This window comes from Sus scrofa, chromosome 15 (genome assembly GCF_054392235.1).
Source record: "Sus scrofa isolate SSC_HxYL_T2T_F1_AM1 chromosome 15, Sscrofa_HxYL_maternal_Yorkshire_Landrace_v2.0, whole genome shotgun sequence".
Taxonomy (NCBI): Eukaryota; Metazoa; Chordata; class Mammalia; order Artiodactyla; family Suidae; genus Sus; species Sus scrofa.
In genome coordinates, this window is record NC_139397.1 from 143,137,058 (window position 1) to 143,151,762 (window position 14,705).

The 14,705-nt window shown below is 41.4% G+C and overlaps 1 protein-coding gene across 1 annotated transcript; it reads right to left on the minus strand.

Annotated features, from left to right (window-relative positions):
* Positions 1 to 1,685: 1,685 nt before the first annotated feature.
* On the minus strand, positions 1,686 to 13,479 carry TM4SF20 (transmembrane 4 L six family member 20). Its single transcript, XM_003133694.6, has 4 exons — positions 13,225 to 13,479; positions 7,062 to 7,127; positions 4,862 to 5,013; positions 1,686 to 3,345 (listed from the first exon to the last, which is right to left on the minus strand). The coding sequence occupies exons 1-4, from the start codon at positions 13,405 to 13,407 to the stop codon at positions 3,063 to 3,065; spliced, it is 684 nt and encodes a 227-aa protein (XP_003133742.2). The 5' UTR covers positions 13,408 to 13,479; the 3' UTR covers positions 1,686 to 3,062.
* Positions 13,480 to 14,705: the final 1,226 nt, after the last annotated feature.

Below are 14,705 nucleotides of genomic sequence, written 5' to 3' on the forward strand. Positions count from 1 at the left end.
AGAGCTCTATTTAAGATTGGATTTAGAGGGTTGGGGTTCACTTGTAGGAATACTTGTTGAAGCCCCAAATAGCCAGGAAATAACTTACCAGCTATTTCAGCTGATTGTGTCACTGCCAACCATCCTTTCTTCTGCCCTCTGCAACGAGAGGCCTAAGTCTCTGTCTGTTCATGACCCTGTGGAGAGCGGGGCTCCTCTCTCACCCATTTCCTGTCTGATGAAGATCTGTGCCTCATCACTGACTTGTTAGTCAGGTACAGTGAGCTCTTGTGTTTATTTTACTTGGATTTTAATTTTATGGCTCTTCATAGTTTGACATGCATGTAATAAGCATTGAGTCGTCTTTGCTAAAAGCTGAGTACAACAGATAGGATTCATTAATTCACTCAACGGAATATTCATAGTGGTCCTACTTTGCATCAGGCACTGGACTTGATCCCGACTATACCAGGAAAGAGTAAAAGACACACATACCCCTGTCCCTGTATTTTTGCAGCTCACGATCTTACGGGGAAGAGTGAAATGTAAGAAACAAGCACAAATGAAAGTGCTGCTGCCATTGCACTAAGTACTGTAAATGAAAGACTGCCACAGGAGAGAGACAAGAGAGACCTGTCAGAAAAAGCAATCCCTGTGCTGAAGTCTGAAAGAGGAAGAGGACTGTGCCAGAGATTAGACAGGCGGGAGGTGGGTGCTGGGCGGGGGTGAGGCCTGGCTGAGGACCTGAAGCAGGAAAGAGCCAGTAAATAAATGGATGAGAAGGACATGGTCCCTGTTCTCTTAAATCCTCTTACAGTGATGGACTTACAGACAAAAACATTGATGTTACCTTGTGACAGGTATGAGAACAGTGGTTTGGGTAAGTGCTAACTTTTGAAATCATGCCCTCAGAGAAGGCTTAAGGTATTAGGCTAGACCTTAAGGGACAATTAGGTATTTATAGGAGCATAGGACACAGGTTCTCTCCCTTTCTTTCTTTCTTTCTTTCTGTCTTTCTGTCTTTCTTTCTTTCTTTCTTTCTTTCTTTCTTTCTTTCTTTCTTTCTTTCTTTCTTTCTCTTTCTTTCTTTTCTTTTTTTTCTTTCTTTTTCTTCCTTCCTTCCTTCCTTCCTTCCTTCCTTCTTTCCTTCTTTCCTTCTTTCTTTTCTTTTTCTTTCTTCTTCTCTTTTCTCTTCTCTTCTTTTCTTTTACTTTTTGAGTTGTACCTGCGGCTTATGGAGATTCCCAGGCTAGGGGTCTAATCAGAGATGTAGTCACCAGCCTACGGCAGAGCCACAGCATCATGGGATCCAGGCGACATCTGTGACCTACACCACAGCTCGTGGCAACACGGGATCCTTAACCCATTGAGCAAGGCCAGGGATCGAACCCATAGCCTCATGGATACTAGTCAGGTTCATTACCACTGAGCCACAGTGGGAACTCCCGGGCAACTCCATGGGATCTGAGTAGCATCTGTGACCTACACCAGATCCTTAACCCACTGATCAAGGCCAGGGATTGAACCTGCATCTTCATGGATACCAGTGGGATTCATTACTGCTGAGCTACAACAGGAACTCTGAAAATTGTAGATTTTGAGTTTGGCCTATTTTATAACACTTTGATAGAGGAAAAACAGTGTATTGTTATTCTGTCTTCTAAAGCCGGGTGTATATGTATATAAACCAACTTTTGAAAGACTGATTTCTTTTCCTAGGTGTTTATTGCTTTTTAGTTATTGTGAAAAAATGCACACAGGAAAAATGAAGGCATAATGACTTGCCCTACACCTATCACCTAAATATAACAACATTTTTCCACCCCCTCATTTTTTGACCAAAATATTTTAAAAACATGACATTTTCCCCCAAACACATAAATAATGCGTTTCTGAAAGGACATTTTTCTGCATAACCGTAAAACCATCATCAACAATAAAAAAAATTAACAATAAATCCTTAATATTACCTAAACCAATCCTTGTACAGGTTTCCCCATTTATCTCTGACGACTTCGTATCTCATAATCCATTTTGTCTTTTTGTTCTCTTAATCTAGAGTAGTTCCCTCAACCCATCCAACCTTTTATTTTTTCTCACATTACATTTTCTTCTTGCCAATGGGGATATTGTCTGCTTTCTCACCTTTTGAACTTGTCTGAACATGTCATCTTTCCCTGGATTTTCTGAGAGCTGAATTTAGGTCTAAAAACTTAATTATATTCAGATAACTGGATACTAGAACAACTCGGGGTTTGGGGGCACAACTCTCCACACAGTCAAAAATCCCCATATAACTTGGGGTTGGCCCTCCATATGTGTGGTTCCTCTGTTCCTCTGTTTCCAGGTGCTGCACCCACAGATTCAACCAACGACGGATCGTGCAGTACTGCGGCATTTGCTATTGGAAAAAATCTGCATTATAAATGGGCCTGCACAGTTCAAAACCATATTGTTCAAGGGTCAAGCATATGTATTTACCCTTTTTAAGTATAGAGAAATGCACTAAAAAGGTCCCATACTTTGACTTCCAGTATAACTTCTCTTCCTGCTTGTCCTCCCTCCCTCCCTTTTTCCACATAAGAGAATATAGTTTGAAAATTCAAATAGTACAGAAGCGCACAGGTTAAAAGCTCTCCACTTCTGAGTCAACCCCTCCCTGATGATTTTTCTTCTTTTCATATGAAAATGTGCCTTTACCATCCAGCTTTACATGTGAAAGAAAGGTTGATTTTTTTTTTTTTTAAGTCACCTCATAGATGACTTTATTAACAACCTTTGGACTAAACTCGCCCAGGTTTCTAGATAATATTCCATTATTGAACTTATAACTTGTAAAAGCATGACTTTTAAATATCATTCTCAAATGGTTCAAACTAGTATTTGCATTTTCTTTTTTGGGGGGGGCACTCCATGGTATATGTTCTGGGCAGAGGATCAGATTGGGGCCACAGTTGTGACCAGCTGCAACGCCAGATACTTTAACCAACTTTGCCCGCCTGGGAATCAAACCTGCGTCCTGGTGCAGACACACCACCGATCCCATTGGGCCACAGCGGGGACTCTTCCATTTTATTCTTTAGCTACACAATCTGGTTTCTTCTTGGCTTTGAGACCCCATCACACAGACAGCCAAGGAAGCCAATGAGTATCTGACTGAGCCCAAACAGGATCTCAAGAAAGCCCACAAGCAGTAGACCTAGATACACTGAGAAGTGGATAATCCTGTGTTTGTTTTCTATAGAGTCGAAATTTAAGCCGTTACGGATCGCTGTGTCATTGATGTAGGGATTATTGAAATCCGTCGAAGCAACACAAGAATCATTGAAGAACCACTGCAGATTGAGGGAGTCTAGATGATGGACACTGAAAAAAAAAAAAAGATAAAAATAAGATTCTCAGGAATACCACTGACCATCTAAAGAATGCAGCATTGTGCCCGGGAATTGTATAAAGCATAAAGACTAAAAATGTCATGTGATTCCACCTCTTTATGCAGAGCTCTTATAATGGCTAAAGACGTGGAAATAAAGGCGCTCCCTCTCTTAAGGAGTTCAATTCTTGGTGCAAAACTGCAGTGTCGCATCTGCTCTTAAACCAGATGTACAATTTTTACTCACAAAGGACAAGTGAAATATGTCAAATGAAAGTGATCTGTGCCTGCTGTAAGACGACAGGGAACATGAGACAATTTTAACCCTTCACGTCTGTCCTGACATGATTTTCGTTGGTTTTCTGCAGTAAGACTAGGTGTTCTAGTCTTTGCATTTCTGGAAACCAGTAGCTGATACTCAGCCTGGGAAAATGCCACAGTATTTTAGCACATGGAATATGAGTTGGCTTTTTGCAGTTTGCACCAAGCATCAGATCACTCTTATGTAATTGTTTACTCTCTGACTGTCTGTCTCCCCAACTAGTGTGGGGCCGCCTTGATGCTCTGACCTCCAGCTTAGCCTGGTGCCTGTACATGGTGGGTGGTCATCGGCTGAGCCCTGGACGTGTGTAACAAACATCTGTGGTTGAAATCTCTACTTTTATACTCCAGCTCTACGAATAAAGGGAATTTCTTTAGATTTCGATTCACAACAACTGTAGGACGCAAATTTGGAGAGATTTTGATGCAGCAAGGTAAGGAAAAAGGAAAAATTTTTTCATGTAACTGCAGAAGTAAATTCTAGTTACTTTCCGTAGGGAACAATATATAGATAACAAATGAATAAGGTTGTCCTTTTCTTCTAGTTTTACAAATGTACCTAGATTCAGGCACAGAACCATCTTATAAGACTGAAATGAACCCTTTCCACATAACTGTGCAGCATTATTTGTTACTTCACGACTTAAGCTTTTGATGCATTCCTGTGCCTTCAGTGTATTTGTAACATGTTTGAATGATTCCATTGTCTACTGCTTTGTTTCTTTTAGGGCTTAGCGGAAAGCCTCTAGATTTTATTTATTGTTTTTACTCAATTTTTCAAATTAGAAAAGTCATATGTGCTAAAGGCTTACAAATTAATGAGTTCAGAAATGTAGAAAGTCAGCTCTTGCTTCACTCCCCCAGGGCTTCCTATATGACCTACTCCAAGGATGGAAGTTAAGGTTCTGGTGTCTGTTTCCAGAAATGTTTTATATACATGCACATACGCAGCCATAGATTTTTACAGGACAAGGATAATCCATCTCAGCAGCTACTCCTCCGGACAAGCCCATACCCAAAGCCTTCTGAAAGCAGCGATTCCTCCGCTTCTATGAGACTGTGCCGATTGGGATTGAGGTGCTAAGCCCCTAAGAGTCTGTCCCCTGAGAGAAAACACGGCACCAGGTCAGCCCCACACTGTCTGATCTAAGCTGCAGCTTGTGTGGCAGTCCGCGAAGAGGTACTCACGTTAGGTTTCGTAAAGAAATTTCACAGCTGAGAGTGCTGTTGCTTTCAGAGTTACAAATGAGAGGGCCTTCCCACAGAGCCTGGAAAGACACCAGCAGGCAGTACCCGCCACCAATGACTGTGATCACATTCAGAAGTGACGAAAGAAACATCTGAAAAAAACACAGTGGGCACATTTGCACACGTCACGACAGGTTCTCGGTCCGCGTCCAGGTTCAGCAGCACGTGGGGGCCTTATCATCAATTGCTGCCATTCTCCAGCTGCCTTATAGTCCCAGATCTTAAGATCGCAGTTTGATAAGGTGTGACTTAGGCAAGAAGGCAGAGGGCAAAGTCCCTGCCAGTTGATTAGACTCACTCAAAGAGCCTTGGTTTTGCCGCTGTTTCTGAAAAACCTGAACTTTTTATCTCTACCTGGGTCTCGTCCATTTCAACTGTCTGCTACCATGGATCAGACATGATCCATGACTAGCAGAGCAATCTGTAAATGACTAGCAGAGCAATTGTAATTCTAGATAAATATCAAATGTCACAAAAAGGCAATTTTAAAAAATATAAATTTTCAGGAGTTCCCTTCGTGGCTCAGCGATTAGTTAACGAACCCGACTAGAATCCATGAGGACACCGGTTCGATCCCTGCCTCCATCAATGGGTTAAGGATCTGGTATTGCCATGAGCTGTGGTGTAGGTCGCAGATGCTACTCGGATCCCTGGTTCCTATAGCTGTGGTGTAGAATGGCAGCTGTAGCTCCGATTAGACCCCTAGCCTGGGAACCTCCATATGTCACAGGTGTGGCCCTAAAAAGCAAAAATAAAATAAAAATATATGTATATGTATACACATATATAATATAAATATGTTTTCTCACGGATATAAATACATAATTGGATACATGGATTCTTTTAAACAGTAGCACTCACCCCTGGAAGCACATTAGAATCACTTAAAGGACTTTTGGAAAAAAACGGATGCAGAATCTCTGGGGGGTCTGGGGGGAGCCGCCAGGCATTAATATTTTTAAGATGTTCCCCAAGGGATTCTAATGTTCCCATCAGGCTAAGAACCATTGCTTTCAGATCTCAAGCTCAGCCAGGAATATTTCCTGTGACTGCTTATTTATTGACCTACCTGCTTCCTCAAAGAATAAGAGCCCTCAGTATTAGCAACAATGTCCACGGCATAACTGGTGTAAAGACTGAGAATACTGAAGGCTGATCAATTTGGATACAGATCTACCTACGAACACTGGCAAGTTGTTTGCTCTCTCGGAGGATCAATTTCTTATGTCAAAACAGGAGGTAGTTAATAAAACTTAGGGGTTTTCAGAGGAGGAAATAGACAACGTATGTGAATATGTTCTGAGCATAGTGACAGAAGGTTAATCAATGTTAATATCCTTTTAACTTAGTTACAATTTTATGCATGGTCGGCGTCTATTCAATATTGGAAAAAAAATGACAGGTGTCTCCCTTAACTGGATAAAGAAAATTCACATGCCCATCCCAATAAACCAATCTTTCACATGTATAAGAGAACTGAAGATACGTTTTTCCCTAAGCATTTTATACACACCACCAAAGCAACAAATATTTTTTTTTTTTTTTTTTTTTTTTTTTTTTTTTTTTTTTTTTTTTTTTGTCTTTTTGCTATTTCTTGGGCCGCTCCTGCGGCATATGGAGGTTCCCAGGCTAGGGGTCGAATTGGAGCTGTAGCCACTGACCTACGCCAGGGCCACAGCAACAAGGGATCCGAGCCGCGTCTGCAACCTACATCACAGCTCACGGCAACGCCGGATCGTTAACCCACTGAGCAAGGGCAGGGACCGAACCCGCAACCTCATGGTTCCTAGTCGGATTCGTTAACCACTGCTCCACGATGGGAACTCCCAAATATTTGACTATTGATTACAACTCGGCGTGTGTTCTAAATCTCCTTTCTTTGAAAACCCTTAGGTTGAAACTGAAGGTTGAGGAAAGATCTGAAAGCTGGCTTCAAAATGAAATTTTTATGGGGGAAAAAAGACAAACTTCACACTTTTGGTATTATCATTAAGCATCCTAAACAGTATGTTTCTAGGACTGGCCCTGCCACTTGGAGCCACACGGGAATTTGGGATGCTGATGAGTGGGTGGCTTTGCCAAGACGTGGGTGGGTGACTGCTGTGCACTTCTGCCCCCAGCCCAGCTACAGAGCACTCACCCCGCTCTTGTTGTTGCAGCATGCTCTTTTTCTCGCTGCCAAGGACATTGTCGTTGCAGGAATGGCCTGGAAATTACATCAACAGGAATGATGGTATTATTACTTCTCATCAGATGATAAAGCCGTCGTCCCCACCTTCCACTTACGAACAGTTGTGGGAAACCAAGACTCAAGAGAACAAAAAAGGAAATCTGGCAATGTCCTTTTTCTTGTGACCTTTGTGACACCAATTTCGACCATAAAGATTAAAGAAGGGGGGGATGGGGGATTTCAGGATAGCAGTTTCAACCACATTCTTACTTTACTCTGAGTCATCATTACAGAGACTTGGATTTTAAATAGACCCAAATAAGTTATTATTAATTATTTTGGAAGGAATATTTCTGAACGAACTGGTTGCATCATCCAAAATTCACTTTTTTTTTTTTTTTTACAATAATCTGCAACCACTTACCCAATTTCCCTGAAATTGTATGAATTCATTTAGCAAGCATTCAGAAAGGAAACTGATGGTTTTGTTTGCCTGGCAGTTGGGAACTAAGAATTCTGTCACCACTTTTCTCGGGCTTCCTGAACTTTCACTGCCAGGTCACCATCAGTTCACGGGTTCCCCCAAATTTATGATTTGAGAATTATTTTTAGTTCCACATCCACCTTTACTCCTGCATCCATAGAATGCTCTCACTCACATGGATGCTGAGAATTCCCTTAAGGACATTCTGTGTCCAGGCAATACATACTGCTGGGGAAAAATCTAAGAAAGGATCCCAGGTTCTCAGGACAGAGGTTACAAGTTTTACTAATAGCTAGTCAGCAGCTATGACTAGAAATGCTTCCAGAAAGAAGTTTTGCATCACTGAAGAGTGGAGTGTAAAAGACTTCCTTCCACTTAAGAAATTTTAGCCTAGAGGGGTTTTGGGTTTGTTCGTTTTTGTTTTTGCCATCTCATCACAGCTGCCCTTGAGTAATTCTTTGTTTCCTTCCACTTTGGCTTTTTGACATTTTATGGAGCTCTAACAACATGCCAGGCGCGGTGAGAGGTGCTCTCCATGATTTAGTTCATTTGCAGCTTCCTGAAAATCCTATGGGGTAGGTGTGAATTATACCCATTTTACTGGGGCAGCAAACTGAGGCACAGAAAACTGGAGTAACTTGCCTAAGAAAGTGGAAGAGTTGGGGCCCTCCTGTTGTGGCTCAGCAGAAATGAATCTGACTAGTATCCATGAGGGCATGGGTTCGATCCCTGGCCTCACTCAGTGGGTTGAGAATCCAGCGTTGCCGTGAGCTATGGTGTAGGTCTCAGACGCAGCTCGGACCTGGCGTTGCTGTGGCTCTGGCGTAGATTGGCAGCTATAGCTCTGATTCGACCCCTAGCCTGGGAACCTCCATATGCTGCAGGTGCGGCCCTAAAAAAAAAAGAAGAAGAAGAAGAAAGAATGAGAGAAAGAGGAAGAGTTGGGATTCAAATCTGGGCATTAGGTTTCAGAGCCCAGACTCTTAACCACTATTCCAACCACGCTGGCCAATTCTTAGAATCCTCCTCTATTCCTTCCTAGAGCCTGTTCATTCTGAACCTCCCCACCATCCCCAGCACCATCACCCTCACTCATCTCCTAGTCCTTCTAATTGCTCCTTCCCCAACCTATTCTTCCCAAGACCACGTCTGCCTTTGTTCTCTCAGAGCAGGTCTAAGACTGAACAGCCTTACGAGGCAGATCTGCCAGTGAACTTCACCCGACACTGACCATGTGCTGACTCCGTGTCACTTCCAGTAAACACTTTGTGTTGTTATCAAGCTTTGCTTACATATTGCTCTGAACACCAGCACCCTTATCATTCAGAGGTCACTTTTATGTGTGGCAGCCTAGCCACTCAAGGCAAAGAAAATTTTAAGGGAAAAGAAATTTATGCCCCCAGGAAGTGTCCGTGTTCATGGGCTAAACTTTTGTTTTCCTCACAAGTGATGCTACCTCCTGAGCTTAAGAACAGGAACTGGCAAATACTGGCCTGCCGCCTCTTTTTTTAAGTTTTATTAAAACACAGCCATGCCCATTTGCTTACTTATAATCTGTGTTGCTTTTATGCACCCAGCAGAAGAGCTGAATGGTTGTGAAAGAGATGAACTGGCTTACAAAGCCTAAAATATTCACTACCTGGCTCATCAAAAAAAAAAAAAAAAAAATCGTTAACCCTTGGTTTAGAAAATAAAGTAATCCATTAAAAGAAAGTTGGAGCAACATGGAATTACAATTTAAAGGGATAACTCATTCTAATTTCCTTATTGATGTAAATTCAACTCTTTCTTAAAGATTATATCAGAGATGCTGAAAGAGGTACTTGCACAGTCCTTTGCCCTTGCAAAGGGGTTTTATAAAGGAATAATAACTAATCATATGGAATCCCCATGGTTGACTACACTTTAACACATTTTTGTATATCATTACAGGTACTAGACAACTCACTGTATTTCATTTTGCCCATCCAGAGCTTTGGAAATTATAGGATAAACATTAAAATGTTAAAATGTGCAAGCACGTGTGTGTGTGTGTGTGTGTGTGTGTGTGTGTGTGTGTGACTGAATTATAAATCTTCCAGATAATCTCCTGCCAAGAAAAGAAGAAATTTCGAGAATACCCCTTCCCTTCAATTCCTAAGGACATTTGCATGCATAAGAATTTTTGTGATTTTTTGGGGGTTTTTTTTGGGGGGTTGTTTGTTTTTGCTTTTTAGGCCCACACCCCCAGCATATGGAAGTTTCAAGGCTAGGGCTCGAATTGGAGCTACAGCTTCCAGCCTATGCCACAGCCACAGCAACGCGGGATCCGAGCCACATCTGTGAATTACACCACAGCTCATGGCAATGCCAGATCCTTAACCCACTGAGCGAGGCCAGGGATCCAACTCGCATCCTCATGGATCCTTCGTTAAGTGCTGAACCCTGAAGGGATCTCCCTGAATTTCTTTTTCTCGACAGTCTTTTGTTTTCATAAAGTAAAGTAGCATTTTTCATTTTTCTTTAGAGAAACCCACACTTTCATCCAGTTTTAGAAGGCAGATAATTTCATAAATGAAGTACAGAGGAGGTTTAGACCATTGCAACTCTAATAGAGTTCAAACTTTTGGGATTCTTCTAAGTACTTGAACATGAGAGTAACCCACAAAGCCATGGCTTATCATAAATATTAAAACCGTATTTGGGAGTTCCCTGGTGGCCTAGCAGTTAAGGATCCAGCATTGCTACTGCTGTGGCATGGGTTTGATTCCTGGCCAGGAACTTCTTCTGTATGCCATGGGCACAGCCAAAAATCGATAAAAACAAAAACTATATTTTGAGAATTCTTATTATACACAGTATCTTATAATTTGTTTAATGTGCAACAATTTGTTCTCTGTTAAGACTTTAATAATGGACGAGTTATTATGTAATAAGTGAGCTCAATAATAAGCATGATTAATATCAGACTTACAGCTCATCTAGAAAATAAAGTGGCCTTTGTATTTTTTTAGAGTAAACGTTTCAGGTCTTTTTTTTTTTTAGTACTTGGGAGAAGAATGTGTATTGATTTTTCCATTTAGCAGATAATAGTGAAGATAATTATGTAAAATTTTTATTCTTAGTCATGGTTTCAAAGGATGATCTATCTCTGTTTTCAATAAATCATAAAACCATAAAATGTCTGATGAAGTAATCAGTAATGAATTCTGTACTCGTTATTATTAACTACTTCCTGCAAAATCCCCTGTTTTTGAAACAACACTAATTTAAAAGTCTACAGATTAGAAAGATTTCAATAACTATGACAAAAATGCTTTCCAAGGCAGCGATTTCTTCTTTGTTAACTTTTCTGTGTATTTACAAGTATATTGAGAGTTCAATATTTTGAACTAGTCAGTATTTTGACAAATGTAAAGGACACAACTCCCTTCGAAAAATGATATTCTTGGACTTCCCATTGTGGCACAGCGGAAACAAATCCGATTAGTATCCATGAAGATGCAGGTTCGATCCTTGACCTCGCTCAGTGGGTTAAGGGTCCGGCGTTGCTGTGAGCTGTGGTGTAGGTCGCAGATGTTGCTCGGATCTGGCATTGCTGTGGCTCCCATTTGACCCCTAGCCTGGGCACCTCTATATGCTCCAGGTGCAACCCTAAAAAAAAAATATATATATATATATACATATATATATATGTGTGTGTGTATATATATGTATGTGTGTGTGTGTGTGTATAATGTGTGTGTGTGTGTGTATATATATATTCTTCCACATTCTATACATAGCCAATGATCAGGAAAATACACCTGAATTCTGAGCCCTTCTAGCATCCACCTCTTTGCTTGTGAGCTTAGTCCAGAATTTGAGGCACCATCTGTAAAATGTCCATTGAACTTTTCAGAGTTATTTGATGTTTGAAGCTATTCCACGATACTAAGCAAGAGAGAGAGCCTGGTACCAGGATATCGTGAGTATTGATTAAGGATGACAAAGCAAATTTAATCATGGAACAAGAAAGTCCAGATTCTCTGAAATGGTTTCACATGCATATAATCTTTCTATGCTTCAGTTTCTTGGTCACTTAAATTTATGAGTCACGCTGTAGCTGTCTTTCTTTCCCTTTTGCCAGCCTGAGAGAGGTCGGGAGGATGATGGTGCTAATCCCGGTGGGAAACAGCACTTTGGAACCAGGTAAATCTGGGCTTGGGTTTCACACCGGCTATGTGACCTTGATAAAGTTCTTAACCTTCTTTTTGTAGTCTGTTAAAATGCAAATATGAACAACTACTCAGCCAAAGGATTATATAGTTTAAATAAGATGTTGTAATGTATGACCACTTAATAGCGAGCTCTCTCTCTCTCTGTTTCATATGTAATGACCCAAGACTGTTTTCATGTAAGTCTGGGGATAAGACTAGAAACAATAACTGATCATCATTGTGACACACACACACACACACACACACACACACACACACACACACACACACACAGGCGCATCATTTCTCTGGCATTCATGAGAATGCCCTTAGGTAACAACCAAGTGATAGAACAAAAACAAGCCTTTTGAATGGATTTTCAAACCGCAATATCTACAACCTCATTTTACTGATACGGAAGCAAATCACAGATAAATGATTGGCTAACAGTAATGGAGACAGAACCAGAGCTGAGATGCTCTGTCAGGTCTGAAAACAGTTATGTGTTGCTCTCCACAGTGGGGGCCCACCCAGGCGGGGGCCGCAGAATCCCCGTGACGAGGTCTCTAAATTGACATCTGCAGGGACCTCAGGTGGTTTATGGTCAGGGATGTGGGGAGTTCTGTGTTCCACTGCTCTGCTGCAGCTTTCAACAAAGACAGACTTATTAATAATCACCAAATGTTAAACAAGCACCATGATGTTTGCCTTGGAAGATCTGAGTCGAAAAGTCCCTGAGCTTAAAAAGCCAGGGTTTCAAGTCCCAAACCTCAGAGGCCAACGCCCCTTGGTGCAGGCCATGCTCTACTCATGCCTCCAGTTAACATCCCGGAGAGTCATCGTGCGTGGAATGTTCCTTCCCATTCCTCCTGAGCACTTCCCACTCCTGCTGTACTCCCCGTGAATACTTAGAGATTGGTGTTCGCAAAGGGAAGGAATTCAAAAAGTCCCTAAAACTGTGAGTTCCTGCTGTGGCACAGTGAGTTAAGAATCAGACTGTAGCAGCTCAGGTCCCTGCAGAGGCATGGGTTCGATCCCCTACCTGGCACAGTGGATTAAAGGATACGGGGTTGCTACAGCTACAGCATAGGTCACAGCTGCAGCTTGGATTCAAACCCTGGCCTGGGAACTTCCATATGCCTCAGGTGTGGCCATAAAAAATATAAAAGTCCCTAACACCAACGATAAAGCTCGAAAGAGCAAGCTTACATGTGAAGAAGTATCATAGGTAATAACCCAACCAACTTTTATGTATTATTATTTTTTGCCTAAGCTCCCTAGCCTGTACCACAGTGTATTTAAATTGTTGTTCTTCCCTGATGCCAATATAAATTTAATACCACACCCGTGGCTCCTCACTATATCCTAAGCCAAGACATAGCTTAGTGCAAGGCTGAAAGATGATCTGCAGCTCATCTTTGGTAAGACAGGTAGGTCTTTCTGCGACCTGAGTCAAATAAATTTCACTCACCATCAGACCTGCGCCGACAATTCCGGGGAACCACCGCTCAAAGCAAGAGATGGGGTTTTGAAAAACTTCATCTTCATCAACCAAGTTGACCACGAAAGGTATTGCGTTGAGAATGACTCCCAGCAGCAGTAGAACCAGCAGGCTGAATCCATTGCAGGCTGTCCAGCCTTCACAGCAGGTCATGGTCACCCCCTGGTTCAAGCAGAACCCCTGGCAAAGTGGCTGTTTGTGTGGCACTGTCTTGCCTTTTATCCTGAGCCTTCTAGTTAAAGTTCAGCACTTATTAAAAAAAAATTGCAGAAAGTTCAGAGTCCAAGAGGGCGGGACATTATTATGAAGAGTATTACAGGAAGTAAGGATGATTTTATATTGTGATGGAGTGAGGGAAGAAGGTGAAAAAAAAAAAAAACAACCCAGAGTTTCTGTTAGATAAATTTATCCTTTAAAGGAGGCAGATAAAACTGTAAAAAGAAAGGCTTAAATAAGTTCTTCTAACATATTTTACATTTTACTTGTATGCCATATAAAAAGTAAAAATGAGAATATTCAATTAATATAAATTACTTTTTTTTCTTTCTTTTTTTTCTTTTTTTTTTTTTCGGCCATGCCCATGGCATGTGGAAATTCTCAGGTCCAGAACTGTACCCTCACCACAGCTGTGACTCGAGCCGCTGCAGTGACATCGGATCTTTAACCCACTGTACCACAAGGGAACGCCTAAACTATTTTTTCTTGTTGTATTGATATTACCAGCTGTGGAAGTTCCTTCTTTTGAAATTTTTCAACAAGAAAATGAACATATATGAGATTGGGAGAAAAACATATTTTCTCTGCTGTAAATGTTCTTGATTAGTCAAAATGTTAGGGTTCCACTTCAAGCTGTATCTCATACACACAAAATATTACAATTTTTTTGAAGTCCTGTTATTCCAGTCCTGCAAACTTATCCATTTAGAGGTAGCTGACCTAAGACTTGTGCGAAGTTTGATTAATGTGACCAGACTAAACGTATTCAAGTATGGAAACCAAAATGAAACAGGAGTAGAAAAGAGATTGGAGGGGAGATTATCACGTCATATTTTCTTCGGACCTTAAATGCTTACAGTACATTCCAGACTGAGAGTCCATGCATACTAGTGTCTTCCTACTGGTTTGTGAGCTCCTCAAGAAAAGGTTCTATCAGTTGGGACAGGCTTTAAAATTCACACGTGCTCAGTTATGCTAATTGGCCATCATGGATTGACATGGAAGCTCTGCTCATGATAGTTCCTGAGACACCCAGACGGACAGAAACACCACCTCTCCCTGCTTCCACCACTGCTGAGACAGAGTCAAAGGATGTGGTGGACCACACACCGAGTGCTACCGTTTCTATCCAGAAGCAATCCAGGTCATGTCTATTTGCATTTTATTGGCCAAATGAGTCACTCAGTTGTGCTTGCGTTCACATGTGTGGTGACATACAAAGCCACATGGGTCCA